This window comes from Globicephala melas, chromosome 20 (assembly GCF_963455315.2).
Source record: "Globicephala melas chromosome 20, mGloMel1.2, whole genome shotgun sequence".
Lineage (NCBI taxonomy): Eukaryota > Metazoa > Chordata > Mammalia > Artiodactyla > Delphinidae > Globicephala > Globicephala melas.
Window position 1 is genome coordinate 31,679,585 of NC_083333.1, and position 21,125 is coordinate 31,700,709.

Here is a 21,125-nt window from a genome sequence, read left to right on the forward strand (position 1 = left end):
GCAGCACCATGGAAATGTAGAACCTTGGGTCCTCCAGACATGCTGAGTCACCATCAGTATGTTGGCAAAATCTTCAGAGATCTGTACGCCCTGGAAGCTGGGGAAGTGACTGCCTCGAATGACCTTTCTTAAGCCTCTTTCTACTGCGATGTTAGCAGGGGTCAGTGTCAGACTGGGAAATTGCCATCCAGGGTGGCCTGTGTGTCGTGTTGCTTGTTTCGAGCAGATGGGCACGACGTTTGGTCAGGATTCTTGGAGAAAATCTGGAAGCTGACCCAGAGCAAGGCTGCCCCACTCCATGTGCAGAGAAACCCCGAGGCCTTCCGTCTCCCTCTCCCGGGGACTCAGCCCAGGCATGATTACTAGCACTTAATGAACCAATGAATACTTGCTCCAGAGCAGGATCCCCAAGCGTGCAGGGCATCCAGCCCCATGGGGTCCTCAAAGGGTCCTGCCACTCCTGCTTCTCACAGGCTCCATCTCTGATTCTGAAGTTGAGGATTCTTGCCTTTGAGCAAGGATCTCAGGCAGAGGTGTAACATGCCAGTGCGGGTGCAGGAAGGAACTACTTAGACTTCTGTTCATTCTTCCGTCTCTATTTTGTACATAATACGTATATGGAGTATGATGTGTGGGGACCTGTACCTGCTTTCTAACATTTGAAAGCCATCCTTAAAGGATGTCCCATGGGAAGGAATTCCATGTGAGGGTCTCAGCTTGGATTGGACAGAATGAAGCATGTGACCATCACTGCTCCCCACTTGTCCCTCCCCTCTGTTCACCACTCCCATTCACTTTGTGTCTCAATTTCATTCTTTCCAAGGTAAAGAAATGGTAGATTTAACAGATGTAAGGTGGTTTGGTCGAGCTACACTTGACGTACTTCAGAAATTGAAAGGAAATTGGAGGAAAACATTGGTGAGAGTATAGTAAACCTGAGAAATAACATGTGTGTCTCTTTTTCTGTTTAGAGGAAAGGGAGAAAAAGGAGAAAAAGGAAGAAAAGGAATCAGAATGCTTCCACGTCTGCAGAGTTGGATCCCTTGTCCTCATCCCTCTTGGGCCCCTGTAGTCTGAGTTCGCTTGCAAACCCTGAGCTCCCGGACACAGCCCCACCCCAAAGCCCAGCTCAGCAGGGTGGTCCCACCCACCAGACAAGCCAGCCCCCAAGTGTGGACAAGACGCTGCTGGAGGCTGTGGGCCGCCCTCTGCAGGGCCAGGTTGCGAGAGGAGTAGAAGCAGCTACGGACACCGAGTCTCTGAGCAGCCCGGTACCCCAGGACCAGACTCTGGGAGGAGCCTTCCCGGAAGGGAAGGACCACCACTCCCCAAACCCCTCCAAGGGCAAAGGCCTCCCCACTTCTGCCAGTGAAGGCCCTCCTATGGAGAGAGATGCTGCTCAGGAGCTCCCACTGCCTGAGCCAAAGGGGGACCACTCCAGGCCCGGGAAAGAGCCGCGGGCCACTGGGCAGCAGGCCAGGGCCCCTGCCTCTGGGGTGAGTTGTTAGGGGAGTGACGACCGGGGTTGGCCTGCTATGTCTCGACACCTTGCTGTGCAGTGCAGTTCTGACAGTACTTCACTGTCTGGGAAGGGTGTCCCTGGCACTTGCTCCCTGGGAAGGGGGGCTGTGGAAGGGGCTGCCCTTCCACCCCGAGCTGCTGACCCCTGTCACTGGGCTGGTGGCATATACTTACCCTTATGCCACTGAGTCAGAGTTTCCCTGTCCATTTTGTCCTGTTGGCCCTGATGTTTTGGGGTCTTTATTTCTTCCAGGCAAGTGTTGCTGCAGCTGAGCCAGCTGATGCAGGGAAAAGAGTTGGGAAAGAAGTTAAAAATCAGACTGAGAAAATGAAACAGCCTCCCACAAGTGTCCCTGCTTCCCGAGACAACCACCAGGTAAAGCGTCTCATTCCGACCTGGTCGGCTTTCCAGGAAGCCGTCCCCGTCCTTGCTGTCTGTCCCATGGGCTGCTCCTTTTGGCCCCGTTCCTTCCACAGCTCAATTTAATCATTTGGTGAATATGTGTTAGGTGCTGGGGGTGCAGCCTAACATTTGAAATGAGACCAGCTCCTGCCTTTTGGAGCTCACATTCTAGTGGGGAGAAAGAGAAAGTGAAGTCAGGCTGTGAGAAGTGCCGCGGAGAGAAGTAGGGCGAGGGGCTGGGGTGTTGGAGGTGGGTGCCAGGCAAGGCCTTCCAAGGAGATCTGAAAGAGTGACAGGCGAGTCGCGTGGCTGTCTGGGGACGAGCAAAGGCCCCCAGGTAGAGTGTGGTGGACCTGTTCAGGGAGCAGCAGGAAAGAGGGGCCATTGACAGCGGTGCGGAGAGGAGTCCTGGGAGGCTGTGGTAGGTGGACCAGAAGGCATTCGAAGGTTCTGAGCAGGGAAGGAATGTGACCACTCTGGCGGCTATGAGAAGCATCCCCTGTTGGGGGCAAATGTGGAGGCTGGTCATCAAGATTGGGGTTTGGGTGCTTGTTCCAGGAAGCTGCAACCAAGGACCAGACGGGTGTTTCTGGAGGAAAAGCAGGTGAAAATGAGAAGGCCAAGCCGAAGGACCCGAAGAAGCCAGAGGGGAATAACAGAAATAATGCAACCACCGTGAAAAATGAGAGGGAGCAAAGGAGCCAGAGGGAGAGCTCACACGGAGCTAAGGAGTGGTGGGTGTGACCCGGCTCGGGGCGGCACAGGCCTGGTCCCCACCCTGAGCGGGGGCTGGAAGGGGCCATGTCACCCCAGAGGAGATTCCCACCTTGCCCTCTTGTTGAGTCTTGGGGGAAAGGGGAACACTCAGGAGGTAGGCAGTGGAGGGGCACCTGTTCCAATTCCTTGCTCAGGTGAAATGCTCTGTAATATGGTCCCTGGGGTCCCTGAGGCAGCACGGGCCTTACAGAAGTCAGGAGAGAGGCTGTCACGTCCCAGAGTACTCAGCCACCCCCTCCTGCCACAGCCCTCAGCCCCTCGGAGCTGGGCAGAGATCACCCCCCCCCCACCGCGCCCACTGTCCTCCTCCACTGTAGAGGGAGAGCCGAGGGCACCCACACAGCAGACAGCCTGTCTGAAGTGTGGACGCTCTTGCACTTTGTTGGGGTGTGTCTTAGTGCACAGTCAAGAAACAAGGATCCTGTGTGCACACGTGTGCCTGTGTGTGTGTGGGGGGGTGAGTGTGTGTGTGTGCAGAGAGGTAGACTGATCCAGATATAATCGGTGTTTTCCTCCGTGGCTTTCCCCCAGCCCACTGAGCTCCTTGGAAGGAATCACGGTGTACTTCCATGCAATCATTTCAAAACATTTCCAGTTCAACCCCGGGCAACACAAAGTGTTTGTCAGGGGCGGAGAAGAATTTGGGAAGCCCGGATGGAATCATGATGTCTGCGAGATGCACTACACCAAGTGAGTATATCCCAGCAGGCCTGTAAGGAAATGTATAGAACATCCAGTCTTTGAAATACATTGAAATCATAGTTTTTATCAAGTTGATTAACCCTTAGAACTTTGGGAAGATGAATATTTCAAACAACTCTTCCCTGTAATGCACTTCTTTGTCATACTTCACCTTGGCCTGTTTTCTGTCTCTGCATGAAAACCATGCCTTGTTCCGGAAACATCCTCTCAGTCAGCATCGATTTATAGCTCTGAGTCTGCACTCCGTGCTATGTTTGAGAAGAATGAAGATTTCTGGGAGAGGATTTTTGGATAACGGGCTGGTGTCCTGTTTATTCACAGAGACCTACATGAGAACGGGTTCCTTGTTGAAGGCAGAACCATCATTTCTAAGCAGCACCTGGATAAGCCCATTCCATACAAGTACGTCCTCTGGCGAGGCAAGGGCCCTGTGGAGTATGAGTTCATTTACAAATGTCAGCAGAAGGAAGGCGAGCACGTGAACCGCTGTCTCCATGTGAAATCTTCCCTTCTGGGCTCGGGAGGTAAGCCTCAGGCTGGGCTCCTGATCGGAGCTCAGAAGGCTGGACGTTCCTCCTGGGGATCAAAGGCTTTCCTTGGCCCGTGTGGGTCCTCTTTGCTTGGCATTGGCTCTGCCCTACCCCCCCAGCTCTATGTTTCATAAACCTGAGCTTGGAAGCATGTTTCTGATCAGGTTGGCTTAACCACTCACAAGAGTAAACAAGGGAAAGGATTTTTACTAAGGGAAAGGAGAGAAGATAGAGCTGCTGGGAAGTAAAGGGACTGGGGCCTAGAGGGGCAGCAGTGAGCAGGGGCAAGGGCAAGGGAAACAGGGCTGCCAGGACCACAAGCCCTTCCCAGATTTCCAAATGGCGACTGTGAATAAGACATCCAGCAGAAGCCATGAAGGGCTGGTCCACTGCCCGCTGCTGTCTGTCGTAAGTGTCACTCTTCTATTTTCTTTTTTTCACTTTATTCTGTTTCTCTTTCTTTCTCTTGTCTGTTATCTAATTCTTCTTTCTGTGCTCTGTTTTCTACTCACTGTATGCAGTGTGTGTGGTGTTTGTGTGTGTGTCAGGTGTGTGTGTCCAGTGTGCGTGTGTATTTGTGTGTGTGTGTACATGTGCATGTGTTCTATATAGCGAGTCTATATGGGTTCTACTTTTAGGAACTTGCTTAGATCTTCTTTGTGGCTGACTTCTTGGTCTGTCATAAATATTCCATGTATGCTCAGAAAGAATGGATAATGAATTTTGTGACTCAAAAGCTGTATGTATATCTATTAGATAAAGCCTGTTTAATATTAAAGTCCTTGTTTAAAAAGATCCATCTGTCAGCTTTTGAGAGAGATGTTCCAGTCTGTCACCAAGACCAGGTGCTTTGTTTATTTATTTTTTAAATTATACTCATGACTTGTGTGGGTTGGGAGTTTGGATGGAGCACAGCAGGGCTGGCTGGTTTCTGCTCTCTGACGTCTGGGGCCTCAGCTAGGAAGGCCTGAAAGCTGGGAGTGATTTGCTGGCTGGGCTTTGGAATCATCTGGAGGGGTCTTTGCAGTTGATGCTGCCCGTGGCTAGGACCTCTGTTGGGCTGACAGCGATTGAGGTCAGTGGGGCAGGTGCTTGGTCATTTTGAACTGGCCCAAAGAGACAGAGAAGAAACTAGAGTCATGCTCTCTTTTTAAATGTGCCCAAGTGTTGACTTGATCGCCTCCAAAAGACTCTATTCTGTATGGGCTGACCAAAGAACAGAGCCCTGCGATACTTTCTGGTTTTGCCCTGTACTTGCTGGATGATCCAAACTGGCTGTTTCCATGCTTGAGGTGACCCCTCATCAGACAAGAGCTGATGCTGATCTAATCTTGCCGGAGGAGGTGGTAGTGATTTGGGATAGCAGGTCCCATTTGCTCTTATTTAAGAAGCACTGCCTTAGTCACTTCAGATTTTATCTGGCTGGGTCCTGGTACTTAAGCTGTCAAACCAGATAGAGATGCGCTTTTCAACACAGAGACAATCATTTTAAAGTCCATTAAAAAGATTTTCTTTCCCTTCCTTCCTTCCTTCCTTCCTTCCTTCCTTCCTTCCTTCCTTCCTTCCTTCCTTTCTTTCTCTCTCTCTCTCTCTCTTTCATTGAAGTATAGTTAGTTGTTGTGTTAGTTTCAGGTGTACAGCAAAGTGATTCAGTTTTATATATATATATTTTTTCAGATTATTTTCCATTATAGCTTATTATAAGATATTGAATATAGTTTCCTGTGCTATACAGTAAATCCTTGTTGCTTATCTATTTTATATGCAGTAGTGTATATCTCTTAATCCTATACTCCTAACTTATCCTTTTCCCCCTCACTTTCTCCTTTGGTAACCATGTTTGTTTACTTTGTCTGTGAGTCTGTTTCTGTTTTGTAAATAAATTCATTTGTATTATCTTTTCAATTCCACATACAAGTGATATCGTATAATATTCTTCTTTCTCTGTCTGACTTACTTCACTTAATATGATATTCTCTAGGTCCATCCACTTGCTGCACATGGCAATATTTCGTTCTTTTTTAATGGCTGAGTAATATTCTATCTCACACACACACACACACACACACACATATAACGTTTTCTTTATCCATTCATCTGTTGATGGACACTTAGGTTACTTTCATGTCTTGGCTATTGTAAATAATGCTCCAGTGAACATTGGTGTGCATGTATCTTTTCGAAATAAGAGTTTTCATCTTTTCTGGATATGTGCCCAGGAGTGGGATTGCTGGATCATATGGTAGCTCTATTTTTAGTTTTTTAAGGATCCTCCATACCGTTTTCCATAGTGGCTGTACCAATTTACATTCCCATCAGCAGTGTAGGAGGGTTCCCTTTTCTCTACACCCTCTCCAGCATTTATTTGTAGACTTTTTGATGATGGCCATTCTGACCAGTGTGAGGTGATACCTTATTGTGGTTTCGATTTGCATTTCTCTAATAATTAGTGCTGTTGAGCATCTTTTCATGTGCCTGTTGGCCATCTGTATGTCTTCTTTGGATAAATGTCTGTTTAGGTCTTCTGCCCATTTTTTGATTGGGTTGTTTGTCTTTTGATATTGAGTAGTATGAGCTGTTTATCATTAAGCAGATTTTTAGGTTGTAGAGTAACTCAGAATTGCCAGATTATTTTCAGATGCTTTTTTCTTAATCGTGATATTGTTCTAGTGTTTTTCAATAATTATACTTTGCAAGCTTTTTAAAAAAATGAGTGTTAAAGCTTTTTCCTTATTGTTGCACGGGCACTTAAACTGCCTACTTCTTGGTGTGGGCCGTTCTATTTAGATGCCCTGTTGGTAGGTTGACATTGGAGCTCCCTGGGAGATGGTACCCTGGTGAGTTGGGTTAAATCAGGAGTTTTAAGCAGTAAGGAGGTCAGTCATAGTAACCAATGGAAGGCCTGATGGGAGTGCCAGGGAGGGCCTTTGTTGGCTTCTGAGGGTCTGGAGGTCACTACTTGAGCCCAGGTGGGGAAGTGCCCCAGCCCCTGACATCATCAATGCAGGTGATTTGGGAGGAGTGTCTGGAAGGCACTCTTGTTGATTGAGAGAAGTTTTGTGCTTTGTTTTATTTGGTGTGGTGGTGGTTTATCTTAAATAAATGTAGTTTTCATCAGTCCCAATAAACAGAGAGAGAGATGACTTCCCTCCCCTCTCCCTCCTTCTAAGCCTCCTGTGGGTGCTCTCATTAGTAGAACCCACTGTGGCAAGGCGGGCAGAATGGAGGTTCTGGGCTCCAGCCCTGTGACATGGGGGAGACCCAGACGGCAGATATGTGTGCTGGTGGCAGAAACAGCCATCACGAGCACTCTGTCCCTTCCAGTGCCTTTTTCCTTGTGCTGTGTTTTGCCTGAAACTGATTCTGCTGTGTCTGCATTCCTTGCCTACCCTCTTAGCCTCTCTGCTTTTGTCCCAACTCTTGCTGTTTGCTCTCAAGTTCAACTCTTGCAGCCCCGTCTCTGTTGCGCTGGACTGTTGTTGGTTTGTTTTTTTTTTTCTTTCCATTCAATGTGGTCATCATTTTTTTTTTTTCTTTTGTCCGTGCCGCATGGCTTGCTGGATCTTAGTTCCCAGACTGGTAATCGAACCTGTGCCCCGTGCAGTGGAAACACGGAGTCCTAACCACTGGACCACCAGGGAATTCCCAATCTAATCATCTTTAATGGGTGAATTTAGCCCATTGGCATGAATTGAGACTGTCAGTGGAAGACTCAACTTTTGACAAATAATCATGTCTTTTCTCTCTACCTTGTTTCCTTGTTCTTTTTTGTACTTTTTCTAACTTTTGGATTTTCTTTCTCTTTTCTCTGGGGGTTTGGAACTTAAATATTTTATTTCTGCTAGTAGATTCTTCAAGGCCAAGACCATTAATGGCCCTCCCTGTCCCACCGTCCTGGCGTCGAGGGTATCCCATGCCCAGGACATTGATTGGTACTCCCTTCACCTCCACAGCACTGGCCATTCCAGGCCAGCAGCTCTCACTCACCTTTTGTCTGGAAGAGCATTTTTATAAAACCGAGAGCGAGCCATTGTGTCCCACACCATATGGAGCAGGAAAAGCTTCCACAGGAGGTGATGCCTGAGGTCAGATCCAAACAGTGATTCCAAGTTATCGCTGGGCAGGGCCAGGATGGGGCAGGGATGGCTGAGTGGGGACTTCCAGCAAAGAGCAGACTGCACAGTGAGGAAAAGGAGACCTGTTCAGAGGCTGGACTTCCTGATTTTCATGGCTGTTTTTATGTACTTGTGTTGCCTCTGGTGCCTTACTGACCTCTTTGCCTTCTAATTATTTGACAATTGATTTTCCTGGGTTTTCTAGGTCTGTACTCATATCATTTCAGCTAGTTATAAGAGCAGCCATGGGTTCAGCCCTTGCCCCATGTCAAGGGCTGTTTTGTCTGCCATGTGACCTGTACCGTCCTTCATGGAGTGGGCACCACAGTTCCCAGGACAGAGGAAATGGGCCCTTGCACCAAGTAACATACCAAAATGGTGCACAAGTGCTAGTGAGGGATGCAGTTTCAGTACGAAATTTTTGACCCCTGTGTGGTCATTTTCTAAGGAACTCATGTACCAATTGTGCTGAACCATCTAGTTCGACAAAGACATGTTTCAAGTATTTTCAGGGCAGCTGAATCGTGTGCCTCACTCAATTCACTGTAGGGTGTCCAGGTTACTTGTCCTAAACAGCCATGCTCCACCCAGGGGCCAGGCCCCCTGTTGTTTATCTGTGGATGGGTACCTGGATGGAGCAAGTGTTGGCTGCCTTCCATTTACCACGTTCTGTGACGTTCCTGTCTTTCTTCATCCTATTTCTTCTGGTCAAGATCAGCCTTCCAGGGTGGAGTGTCCAGGTCTAGTGGTTTTGATGCTCCTAAGTATAACATTGCTCTTTTAATCTTAGACTGGCACCAGTACGATGATATAATTTGTAGGAGGCCCCTTGGGAATTTCCAGAGATTGATGGATTATCTAACAGATCGTAGAAGGAAAGACTTGGTGAAAGGGAAGCAGATCGCGGCTGCGGTCATGCTGGACCGCATTTTCAGCATCCTTGAGACCTGGAATGCCATCAATTTAAAGAACTTTTTCACCCAGTTCCAGCAGTTTTATTCTGTCATTCGGGTGCCCATGATCTATGAAGGAGAAGAACAGCTGTGGAGCACTCTGCAGTACGAAGAGAAGGAGGTACCAGGTCTCAGGGGTGTCAGCAACAGCTCCCTTCTCTTCCTCCTGGGCACTCAGCATCACTCCACCTCCTAGTGGCCAGATGACCCCTAGAATCAGTGGACCAGGTGGATGGGGGCAGGATATTTCAGTCCCTTTTCTCCTAGTACCACCTCTTGGGAATTCTTTGTTCTCCCCATTTTCTTCCTCCTCCCACCTCCTCACCTGCCCCCCTCACTGGTCCCACCTCCTCACCTGCCCCCCTCCCCCACTGGTCCCATCTCCTCACCTGCCCCCCTCCCCCACTGGTCCCACCTCCTCACCTGCCCCCCTCCCCCACTGGTCCCACCTCCTCACCTGCCCCCCTCCCCCACTGGTCCCGCCCCCTCACCTGCCCTTCCCCTCCACCACAAGAAGGCTGGTGCCCTTCACTGCATCTCCACCTGCTCTGTGGTATGGCTTAGGCATTTCTGAGACAGACCTGGAGCCACACCTGAGATGACCAGTATATCCTTATAAGGCTCAGGAGCCCCCACTTGATAGCGCCTCCATCATGCTGAGGCCTTTGGACGTGCCAGTGGCGGCACCTCCCAAAGACCCAGGGCGAGGGGGATGCTCAGGATTTAGTGGGGAGGCAGGCAGTGGGTGACCCCTCCACAGAGCCCTCCCTGCCCAACTGATGGGGAAGTAAGCATAGTGATGGGCAGCTCTTGACACCTCTGGTGGGTTCAATGCCGTGGTTCTGTATCTCCCTTTTCTCCTGGGAGCAGGTGAGAAAGCACCTGTGGGAATGTTTGACAAAGAAAATGGCACCATTTCTGGAAATGAGGGCGGACCCTCTGCCTGAAGACTGCCCGGTGAGGAGTAAATTGAGAATGGGCCTGATTGTCCTTTTCTCAGTGGAAAAATTTCACTTTCTCTTACTGGAAAGTGACCTGAGCTCACTCTGTTGCCTCCTTTGCTCGAATGCCAGTTCACCGGATGCCCTTCGCAAGGATCTGATCCACATCCTTGAAACATCTCAGAGGTAGTGTGTGTGTGTGTGTAAAGATTTTCTAGCTCTCTAATGGTTTTTATCTGATTATAAAAATAAGTGCTTGTCAGAGAATGGATGAAGACATGCAAGGAATAAAAACTAGCCGTAACTTTACTGCTCACTGTTGTCGCGTCAGTGTCTGTCCCGCTGGCCTCTTCTAGCCGATATACCAGTTTTCATTTTATTCACGTTCTCCTGAGTACCCTGCTTTTGAGCAGCTTCAAGGTGTCTCATGACTCAGCCCCACGTGCGTGTATCTTGGGGGGGGGGGGTCAAGGTAAGACAACGAAGCCGGACTTGAGGATGTTTGTGGAAGTACTGTGGGTGCCCTCCCCGTGGCCTCTGCAGTTGCCGTGCCCAGTTCACGAGCCAGAGTGTCACTGCGCTGGGCCCGGAGCACTCGTGGTGTGGAGGCCGCGGCCTGTCCTGAAGGCACTCATGTTTCACTGGGTGGAGGTGCCGCCCCAGAACCCTCTGATGGTCCCAAGGTCTTTTTTCTGGAGCTGTTTGAATTGAACTTTAGGGTGATATTGGGCAGCCTTCTCTGAGCAGTCAGTCTTATGGAACACCTGCCTTGTGGTTTTACAAATTTAAAACACCCAGTTAAACCCCGTTCATTTTGAAAGAGAGAAGAAATGCTGGCAAATATACAAGTGTTTCCAGGTCTTAAGAAACATCCGTGTTTTGTGATTGTAGGGAACATGCCGTGTATTATTTATAGGCTCCTTCCTTACATGTAAAAAGTTGCTTTATATGTAGATTTACTGTTGCCAGATGACCTGGGTTCAAGCCCCAGCTCTGGCACAGGGGCCCTTGCATAGATCACATGCCTCTCTGAACCTCTGTCTCCTCCACTGTCAAGGAGGATGGAAAGATGCCACCAGGAGTTTGCTCTGGGGCTTCGAAAGGGCCAGTTCAGTGCCTGATGCTTTTTGGGGGTGCCGAGGGGTCCCCTGAGGTTTCTCCCTGATCTGGTCACTCTGTGCTCAGACACCCGGAGCGCTCTTATCTTATGCTCTGTGCGAGGAGCTGTCCCTTCGCTGGTGGGTGTCAGACCCCCGGGGCTGGCCTGACACTGGCCGTGCTGGGCTCACATGGGATCTCTGTTCCCTTTCTAGCTGGCGAGCATCCATGGTAAACCTGTGCCAAATGTGCATGGACAGAAACGTTGACCATTGGGTGTGTGCCCTGCCTGTGCTGCACCACTGCATGGACCTGTCCTCACCAGCCCAGGACTCAGGCGTGCAGCCCGAGGACACCTGGGCAGCCCTTGAAGGCATCTCCTTCTCGGAGTTTCGGGAAAAAAGAGCAGATCAGTAAGTTACAGACCTGCACTTAACATATGTAAATCTTGGAATCATAACTGTGCTTCCAAGATCTCCAGTGGACTTTTAGTACCCACTCATTCCTGCTTTTAGTGATGGAAGTAATGTATCACTTCTTTTTAAATTACTTCTTTAAAGATTTTAGGGGATTTCCCTGGTGGCTCAGTGGTTAAGAATCCGCCTGCCAGTGCAGGGGACACGGGTTCGAACCCTGGTCTGGGAAGATACATGCCTTGGAGCAACTAAGCCCGTGCACCACAACTACTGAGGCTGTGCTCTAGAGCCCATGAGCCACAACTACTGAGCCTGCGTGCTGCAACTACTGAAGCCCACGTGCTTAGAGCCCGTGCTCCACAGCAAGAGAAGCTACCACAATGAGAAGCCGGCACACTGCAACGAAGAGTAGCCCCCTCTCCCCACAACTAGAGAAAGCCTGTGCACAGCAATGAAGACCCATCGCAGCCAAAAAATAAATTAAATTAAATTTTTTTTTTAATTAAATTTTTTTTAAAAAAAGAATTTTAAACAAGCAAGAAATACAAAGAAAAATACAAAAATGGCCTGCAACCCCAGAGCTAATCATTGCTGTTGACACTTTGGCCTGTGTATCTGCAGGGTTTTGTCCAAATGTCGATATGTGGGTGCTTTATATGCTTAAAAATCAACCACAGGGCTTCCCTGGTGGCGCAGTGGTTGAGAGTCCGCCGGCCGATGCAGGGGACACGGGTGCGTGCCCCGGTCCGGGAAGATCCCACATGCTGCGGAGCGGCTGGGCCCGTGAGCCATGGCCGCTGAGCCTGCGCATCCAGAGCCTGTGCTCTGCAACGGAGAGGCCACAACAGTGAGAGGCCTGCGTACTGCAAAAAAAAAAAAAAAAAAATCAACCACAAAAGATAGATTATGTATTTTTCTTACAGTTTTATTGAGATATAATTGACCTATAGCACTGTATAAGTTTAAGGTGTACAGCATAATGATTTGACTTACATCACAAAATGATGACCAACGATAAGTTTAGTGAACATCTGTTATTACCTCATAGGTGCAAAATTAAAGAAATAGAAAAAAAGTTTCTCCCTTGCGATGAGAACTCTTAGGATTTCCTCTCTGAACAGCTTTCATATATAACACAGAGCAGTGTTCATTATATTTATCATGTTGTACGTTATATCCGTAGCATTTATTTATCTTATGTCTGGAAGTTTGCACCTTTTGTCTGGTTTCATGCAATTCCCTCCTGCCCCGCCGCTATGATAGATTATTGATTCAGTTTTATCCTGTTTTCCAACCTTCTTTTTTTCATTTAACAGTATATTGTGAACGATTTTTTTTGCCAGTAAATATATACCTACTTTTGTAATGACTGCTTAGTGTTGCAAATTTGATTTAGCCGGTTCTCTGTGCCTGGACGCTTGGATTACTTCTGCACTTTCGCTTTGTAAGCATGCTTTGATGCACTTCTTTGTAATTTTCCCTGTCCAATTATTTCCTCAAGATAAATTCCTGAAAGTAGAATTTCACAGGTCAGAGGCTTTGCACATTGTAGGTGCACATCTTGAGGTAGTGAAGTACTATTTTGAGGCAAGGAAAGATTTCTTAGAGAAGACACAGAAAGCACAATCCATAAAAGAAGAATGGTAAATCAAATTTAAGTACAAAAGCTAAATAAAAAATACAAATTCAGTACAAAAAAATTAATACTAACACTTATTTCCAAGCACAGATGACATCCCCCATTTACTTTGTTTTTTGTCAAAGAAACTATTCCAAGTCTCTCATCTGCCCTCCCCGCCCCTAATCCAATAGGATCTAGCCTATAGGTTTTTAGGGATTGAAATAGTGAGTGAGCTGAATTATTTCTTCTTCACTATTATTGGAACGTTTTGAAATTAAAGCCAAATTAAGATTATTTATATAATTATATATATTTTAAATTGCCCTTCAAGGGGCATTTATCTAGAAGACTGACTATCTAGAAGAAATTTAGCTGGAGAATGACAAACATTAGCATTGGTCTTAAAGATCGTGTCTTTTAGGCAAAAGTGGCCTTTAGTATGTAGTGAAGCTTTATCCATCCATATGTTTCGCGTAGCCTCTGTCGCTTCTGTGTCACTCGGCTGTATTTACTTTCCCATTGTCATCTTTTCGGGTCTCCAGGACAGTGTTACAGAACAGCATAATTTAAAGACCTTCCCCAGACTGGGTTTGCATAGACTGTTTGATCCAGGGCGCTTGCTTATTCACGCATCAACATGCTTAGTTCATAAATTATTGCACCCACAATGGAAAACAGTATCAAAAGTTAAAAAAAGAACTGCCATAGGATTGCCATAGGATTGCCAGCAGTCCTACTTGTGGGTATGTAACCCAAGGAAATGAAATAAGTATCTCAAAGAGATATCTGTACCCCTGTGTTCATTGCAGCATTATTCACAATAGGCAAGATTTGGAAGCAACCTACGTGTCCATCAACAAATGAATAAATAAAGCAGTGGTGTGTATATGTGTGTGTGTATACATATATATGATGTATATATACTTGTGTATATCATCATATATATGTATATATGACGCAGTATTATTCAGCCACAAAAAAAAGGGAATCCTGCCACTTGCAACACATGGATGGACCTTGAGGGCATTATGCTAAGTGAGATAAGTCAGATAGAAAAAGGCAAATACTGTATGATATCACTTATATGTGAAATGTAAAAAAGTCAAACTCACAGAAGCAGAGAGTAGAATGGTGATTACCAGGGGCTGGGAGGTGGGGAAAAGGGGAGATGTTGGTCAGAGTACAAACTTCAGTACTCTGAAGAGAAATTAGTTCTGGGGAGCTAATGTACAGCATGGTAACTATAGTTAATAATACTGTATTGTTTACTTATAGTAAGCTAAGAGAGTAGCAACTTTTAAATGTTTTCACCACAAAAAATGTTTTCACCACAGAAAAGAAATGGTAACTATATGACACAATGGGTGTAGCTATCGAGTAATGCTATGGTGGTAATCATTTTGCAATAAGAAAGAGTATCAAATCAACACATTTAACCTTAACCGTAACACAGCGTCATATGCCAGTTGTATCTCAGTAAAGCTGGAAAGTGCTTAATTTTGGGTGGATTCTTTTATTATTATGATAAAATATACCTAACCTACAATTTACCATTTTAATCATTTTAAGTGTACGGTTCAGTGGCATTAAGTACATTCACATTGTTATGCAACTGTCACCCCCATCCGTCTCCAGAACTTTTCATCTTGTAAAACTGAAACTGTGTCCCCATTAAACAACAACTGTCTACTCCCTCCCTCACTACCAGCCCCTGGCACCCACCACTCTACTGTCTGTCTCTATGAATCTGGCTCCTCTAGGGACCTCACATAAGTGGAATCAGAGTATTTGTCCTTTTGTAAGTGGCTGATTTAACTGAGCATCATGTCCTCAGAGTTCATCCATGTTGCTGAATCCTTAATATATTATTGTTTACTTCTCATTTGATTGAGTTCTTAGCATTTAAATCATTTTTGAAATCAGAACTTTTCAGATCCCTTCTAACATAATTTTAACTAACTTGGTCTGTTTTACTGATCTCACTGTTGCCCTTTTTTTCTGTTCCAATTTTCCCTTATATAGGAAACAATTACTCCAGCTAATGGGAAAGAACAGACATTTGCTAAATGTGGATGAGTATCTGTTCCGATCCTGGTTCAGTTTGCTCCCTCTGAGTAACTTGGTTCATTACATGGAAGACCTCATTGACTACCTGAGTTACTCACCCCCTCGTATCCTGGACTGTCTTCTAGGGACTTGGTACCGGCTTGAAGGACTTGAGGAAATCTCCGACAGAAATTCCCAGGTTTGTTGTCTGGAATCGGCTCTTGAGTCCTTGCTTAGCAAAAGCAGATCAAAACCGAATCAGTCAGAATGTGTGATTCTCCTTTTCTGAAAACCTGACAGGGTAAAGCATTTAGAAAAAAGAGAACCAGGAGGGGTCAATATTTCATAGGGTAAAGGGTTGATTTACTTGAGTTATTCTGTTTCAGTAAATAGAACTCAATAAAACAGTAGCCTTTGGGTATGTGTGATTGTGCAGGGCAGGGCTAGAAGTTATTCTGAGTATTGGTCCACTTCCTAATTGCTCTCTGTCCTTTCCCATTTTGGGGGTGGATAAAATGGTATTATTTTATTTTTAAAAACATATTTATTTATTTTTGGTTACTTTGGGTCTTAGTTGCGGCATGCAGGATCTTTTGTTGCTGCGTGCGGGCTCTTTGTTGCAGCGCACAGGCTTCTCCCTAGTTGTGGCACGTGAGCTCAGTAGTTGTGGCGTGGGCTTAGTTGCCCTGTGGCATGTGGGATCTTAGTTCCCTAACCAGGGATCGAACCTCCATCCCCTGCATTGGAAGGCGGATTCTTAACTACTGGACCACAAGGGAAGTCCCCAAAACAGTATAATTTTAAATCCTGAGTTTTATTTGTAGAAGGTATAAGATTAGTACTTGAGCCCCTTAAAATTTGTTTATAGAAAGAAAATAATTATTATGCTCTATTTATGTTGGATTTTGGGGGGTCTGTTTTAGCAAAGATGGTGGCATCATGATTAAATCCTCTCTTTTTTTTCTTTTCTTCCCCACCCTAGAGTATTAAGAGTACTTTTGAAATGCTGTTGCACCTCCTGGATATGTTTCGGGAAAAGTAAGTAGAAAAGTAAAGTGTAGTCTCTCTCCTCTTGCACACGGTTATCGCCTACTGATTGGCTGTATCCCATATTTGCTGTCATTAATGGAAGGTCATAAATTAATATATATCCCACTTCTTTTTTCTAGGTATTAATGTAATCATGCTACTTTTTAAAAAAGGGAAAAGCATAGAAATCAGCTGCTAAGATTTTGGTTTATTTCCATCTGGTCTTTTTTCCTGTGCATTTTTGTCATTTATTTTTAAGTGATCACCATCATATTACATATTCATGCTTGCATCCTGCATTTCGTCAGCACTTAGTCTTCAAATTTTTTTTACAAGTCAGGGAAGTTGAAAATAAAAATCAAAGTTAGCTTTCCGTAATCATCTGAGATTACTTGCTCCTGCAAATTTGTGTGACCTCTGATACCCAGAAGGCACAGTGTACCGAATGCAGAACAATAGAAATGTACCTGTGGGAGAGAAGGTATTTTCCGAGATACTTGGAGCACTGCCAGGATCACCTCATCTGAATTAGTAGGGTGTTCAGGATGGAGGTGGGGGTGTCAGGTCTTCATTAACATCAAGCACCTGGGGCTTCAGGGACCCCACCTAATTCTGTGTATTACAGAATTGACCCAGGTAATTCCTTTCTCATGCTGCCTTCTAAACCCCACTCTGATCAACTCCCTAACTCTCAGCTCTGGTCATGTGTCAACCAGTAAGCAAGTCCACACAGAGCGGGAAGAGATTTCATGCACAGGATATCCCAGGATATATTCTTCTAGCATTTCTTTCTCTTTCTCCCTCCCTGTATCTTCCTGATTTTTTAAAAAATTTATATGGTATTTGAATCTTTGGTAATATGCATCCCTAAGATTTTTTTCAAACAAAGGAATACACTTGGAAATAGTTTAACTTGCTTTTGTTAAAATAGTTCAGACCATGGAGGCAAACCACAAGGACTTTGTTTCCTTTTTATCTTAATCCCAAGTTCAAGATAGATGGAAATGTCCTGGATGTTAACCTATATGGGATCAAGTACACGCCTTCCTTGTAGGTGTTTTAAAGGGAAGGAACTCGTCATGGATAAGGGGTACTGTTTTCTCATTCCTCCTAAATTACTTCATTGATTTCTTTCAACTCTTTGTGGGGTAGGATTCTTGAGGAGCCCTTGATACAGTCCTACTTGACTGTGTGCCTGAAACTTCACGAAACTACCTGCAGAATAACAAAAGAATACACGTTTTATGAGATGCCTGCCTTATCTGCTGAGATTGTTTGCAGAATTATTATACTTAAACTTCTAGTGGTAAGTGGAACACGTACACGTAATGTTGTACCCAGGAGAGCTATGGAACCTGAAGCACCCTCAGTTCAAAAAGGAGATAGGCTAATTCTAGGATTGCTGGAATGACACAGAGTGGCTGATTGTGTCATCAGATATTTGTCAGTACCTACTTGATGCCAGGTTTTGTTCTGTGCATCGAGGCTATTTTGGTGAACTAGGGTCTGCGTGCTTGCTCTCAGGGCTTGCGTTGGAGGGAAGGAGGCAGTGCAGGATCTCAAGTGTAGAGTATCAGCTGTGACTGGGTTAATTCAAGAGCTCTGCAAGTGGCTGGGACTTCAGGCAAGGACCTCCCCACCTAAATGCATATTCATGCCTAGTCTTTCCCACCTGAGCTTTATTCCTGTTCACTGAAACTCAAATACAGTAGCGAGGTCCACACACCTAAGTGCCCACCTTAGAGCCTTTCCACACAGGCTCCATCTCCCTCATCAAGCTGTAGGGACATCCCAGAGCTCTGTCCCCCCTCGCTCCACACCTCCCAGAGGTAACCACTCTCCTGATCTCTACCACCACGGATTAGTTTTGCCCATCTTTGAACTCTTTCCTTTTTGTGTCTGGCTTTCTTCACTTGACGTGACATCTCTGAGTTCCATCCATGACGTTGCTTGTTGTGCGCAGCTTATATTTTCCCATTGTTGTGTGATCTTCACCAGCTTGAGTTTGAGCTTCCACATGAAGGTGATAGATGATTTCATATTTAGATCGACCAATTATTTGTTAAGCATTTGACACGTCAGAACTGGGACGTTAGTGATATAAAATAATTAAGTATATGTTTTAACTTGTTCCTTTTCGTTTTTCTTCTTTAAAATACCAAGGATACATTTAAAAATAAACATTATTGGTAAGATGATTGCTTTCTCCTGAAGTGGGTATTATTTAAACCATCATAGGCAGGTGCCAACGTCTAGATAAACTGTGTTCAAGAAATTTGAAATTTGTCAGTTACTTAGGGTATATGTCCCTGTAGAAATAACTATCTTAAATGTTGGTTGGGATCTCAGATTAGTGCAATCCACAGTCTGATCCAAATACTCTACCTGTGCCATAAAAGCAGAAAGCTTTGCAGAACTGAAATTAAATAAAACCAAAGTATATGAAGAGTTTTTGCAAAGCTTTTGGTTGCATGCTGACATAAAGGGTTGATAGGATTGATAGGACATCAGATCGAGAAAAACAAGGAGCAAAGCTGAAGGTTCTAGAGTAGATTTTCAGACTTGGGTTATCCACTTACGTCCATCATCTGTGCTGGGTGCAGGGGACACCCAGATGGAGAAGACAGGTCCCTGGCAGCAGGGATGCGTAGGAGGGGGACCATCCTGTGAGCACATAATTGCAGCACAGTGGCTTAATGCTAAGCTGGAGTGTTGATCAGGTGCCCTGGGAACAAAGGGCCTTCGGAGGGGCAGACGTTCCCACAGGGCGAGAGAGCAGCCCGTGCAGTGTCAGGGAGGAGAGGAACATGCTGCTCCGGAGGACCCACAGGTAGCCTAGTGTGGCTGGAGATGGAGCTGAGATCTAGGCAATGCCAGATCACAGATGGCATGCACACCCTGCTAAAGCTTCCAGATTATTCTAGAAGCTGTTGCACCATGCGGGGATGTTCCGCATGGGTCAGCGTGTCCTGCTTTCAGCTCAGAACTGTCGCTGGCCCTTGCCACCCACATCCTGAGTGCTATGCTCCCGTCACACCTGTACCCCAGCCCACCACTCCCATGCTGCCCAGAGCTCCCCGAATCTTTCAGGGAAGAACTGCCCCCACCAGGCTGGGTACAGCACCCTTTATGTGCCTTGAAAATAGCTTGTGCTTTCTCATCTTGGCACTTGCTCTGGTTACTGACCGTGCTGTCAGCTCCTTGGGCAGCTGCCTCGCCACCGCGTCTTTAGCCCTTGGGCCAGGCATCTCTGGAGGGAGGGAGTGACACCAACAGATTCAATTTTGGGGGGTCCTGACACACAATTTGAGGGGCTCAGTTGAAGCAAAAGCAAACACACACAGAACTGGGAGAGACCTCTAAGTGGGGCTGATGGCTGGGCTGTATCTGCTTTGTGGTAAAGGTGCTTCTGGTGAGAAGGAGAGGGAGAGAGGGAGGGAGGCATCCTTGGAGCCCTTGACCCCGGGGAAAAGGGGCTTTTCAGGGAGAGGGAATGAAGGGAGAACCTCAAGGAAAGAGCACCAGTGGTTGGGGACGTGGGTTTACCTCCTGGCCCGCAGACCAAACATGTCACTGAGGAGCAGGGTTTACACTAGCTCGGCTTCTCTGAACTGCTGGAAGCTCTGAGCCCTGGGTGCCTCCTTCGCACCCTGTCCAGAGGAAGCTTGTCAGCTCTTCCTCGGCTCAGAGCCCAGGAAGTCTGTGCATTGGCGAGGCAGAGTTGCCTCTGTTAACAGTTGCCTGGGGTCATTTGTTGGGGCATCCATGCCACTCCTTCTCCTGCCTCGTTCCCCCATGCTGCCCACCCAGAGAGAAGCCGAAATGTTCTGGGGAAATGAAAGTGCTATGAATGTGCAGGCTCTGGCCAGGCCGGTGAGTCTGAGCGCACAGGTGGTGTCGGGCGTGCAGGGGGGAAGGGAGTGGCATCTGGCCGATCCTTTGGGTCCACAGCGCAGGGACAATTAAACTCTCTGTCTCTCACTTGTGGTGACAGGATTCAGCAGGAGGACAGGGAAATGAAACTGGAAAGAAGAATTCAGTAAAAACAGTCTTCCAGGGGACTCTCGCCGCTACAAGATCTTGGCTTCAGAGAATTTTTCAAAAGGGCATATTCCAGACTGAGCATTCGTTTTCTGTCACCTTCACTTACTGCGAGGAGATTGAGGTAAGCCCTGCCGAGTGCAGGGAACCCAGTGGGTCTTGTTTGCAGAATGGGCAGCTGCTCCCCTAACAGGACCCAAGGGCACGGGCACCCTGGTGGGTGGGCCATGGTCCCCACACCGATGGTGAGGCTGCTGAATGGTGAGGACAGACCTTGTTGGGCTGGCGGGGAGGGGCATTCGAGTGATCCAGTGCTGAGGTTATGAGTCAGGTTTATGATGTTGAAAGTGGAAGAATAAGATGGAAGCAAGAGCTACTTGAAAGGGAAACTGGGCAGAGTGGCGTCTGAATGTGAGGAAACTGGAAATCAGTTCCAAAATGTTGGGAGGCAGGGAGGGCTTCCAGAAACCGAGGTGTGGACAGAATCTTGTGCCACTGAGGAGGAAGAGGGAGGGCCTAAAGACTGTTGGCTCCAGGACAAAGTTCTAGAAAGTGATATAAGCAAACCAACCAAATGGCCCTCTGACGTCATCAAACCAGACTTCAATAGGCTGTTGCCTTCCAGGGATACTTTAATGGAGTCATTATAAAATCATATAGCTGAGACTGTGCATGAGCAGAGACAAATGACTCTCACTCCATCTCAGACTTCTTCAAACTTATTACCTATCTACACAGAGGGGAGAAGATCATTAATCCAAATACCCAGAGCCCAGAACTCTGACCACTCACCCTCACCGGGGCAGAGTCTAAGGTCAAAACAAGGAAAACATACATACATCTTGAACTTGGTTTAGAAGTTTTGCTGTTGGCAGTGGAATGGGTGTAGCAAGTCTGGAGCTATGTTGTGTGTACTCTAAGGCTGAGCAGAT

At 46.6% G+C, this 21,125-nt stretch overlaps 1 protein-coding gene across 1 annotated transcript in view; it reads left to right on the forward strand.

Annotated features, from left to right (window-relative positions):
* The first annotated feature begins 1,397 nt into the window (after positions 1 to 1,397).
* The window catches only part of RNF213 (ring finger protein 213), an 87,293-nt gene continuing 67,565 nt past the window's right edge, over positions 1,398 to 21,125 (forward strand). Inside the window, exons 1-13 of the mRNA XM_060291226.2 lie at positions 1,398 to 1,496; positions 1,775 to 1,897; positions 1,934 to 1,939; positions 2,483 to 2,658; positions 3,233 to 3,391; positions 3,725 to 3,927; positions 8,839 to 9,122; positions 9,872 to 10,128; positions 11,256 to 11,453; positions 15,100 to 15,322; positions 16,106 to 16,161; positions 17,305 to 17,458; positions 20,147 to 20,317. Of these exons, the coding sequence (XP_060147209.2) occupies positions 1,850 to 1,897; positions 1,934 to 1,939; positions 2,483 to 2,658; positions 3,233 to 3,391; positions 3,725 to 3,927; positions 8,839 to 9,122; positions 9,872 to 10,128; positions 11,256 to 11,453; positions 15,100 to 15,322; positions 16,106 to 16,161; positions 17,305 to 17,458; positions 20,147 to 20,317 (1,935 nt within the window). The 5' untranslated portion in view covers positions 1,398 to 1,496; positions 1,775 to 1,849. The remainder of the gene's footprint in view (positions 1,497 to 1,774; positions 1,898 to 1,933; positions 1,940 to 2,482; positions 2,659 to 3,232; positions 3,392 to 3,724; positions 3,928 to 8,838; positions 9,123 to 9,871; positions 10,129 to 11,255; positions 11,454 to 15,099; positions 15,323 to 16,105; positions 16,162 to 17,304; positions 17,459 to 20,146; positions 20,318 to 21,125) is intronic.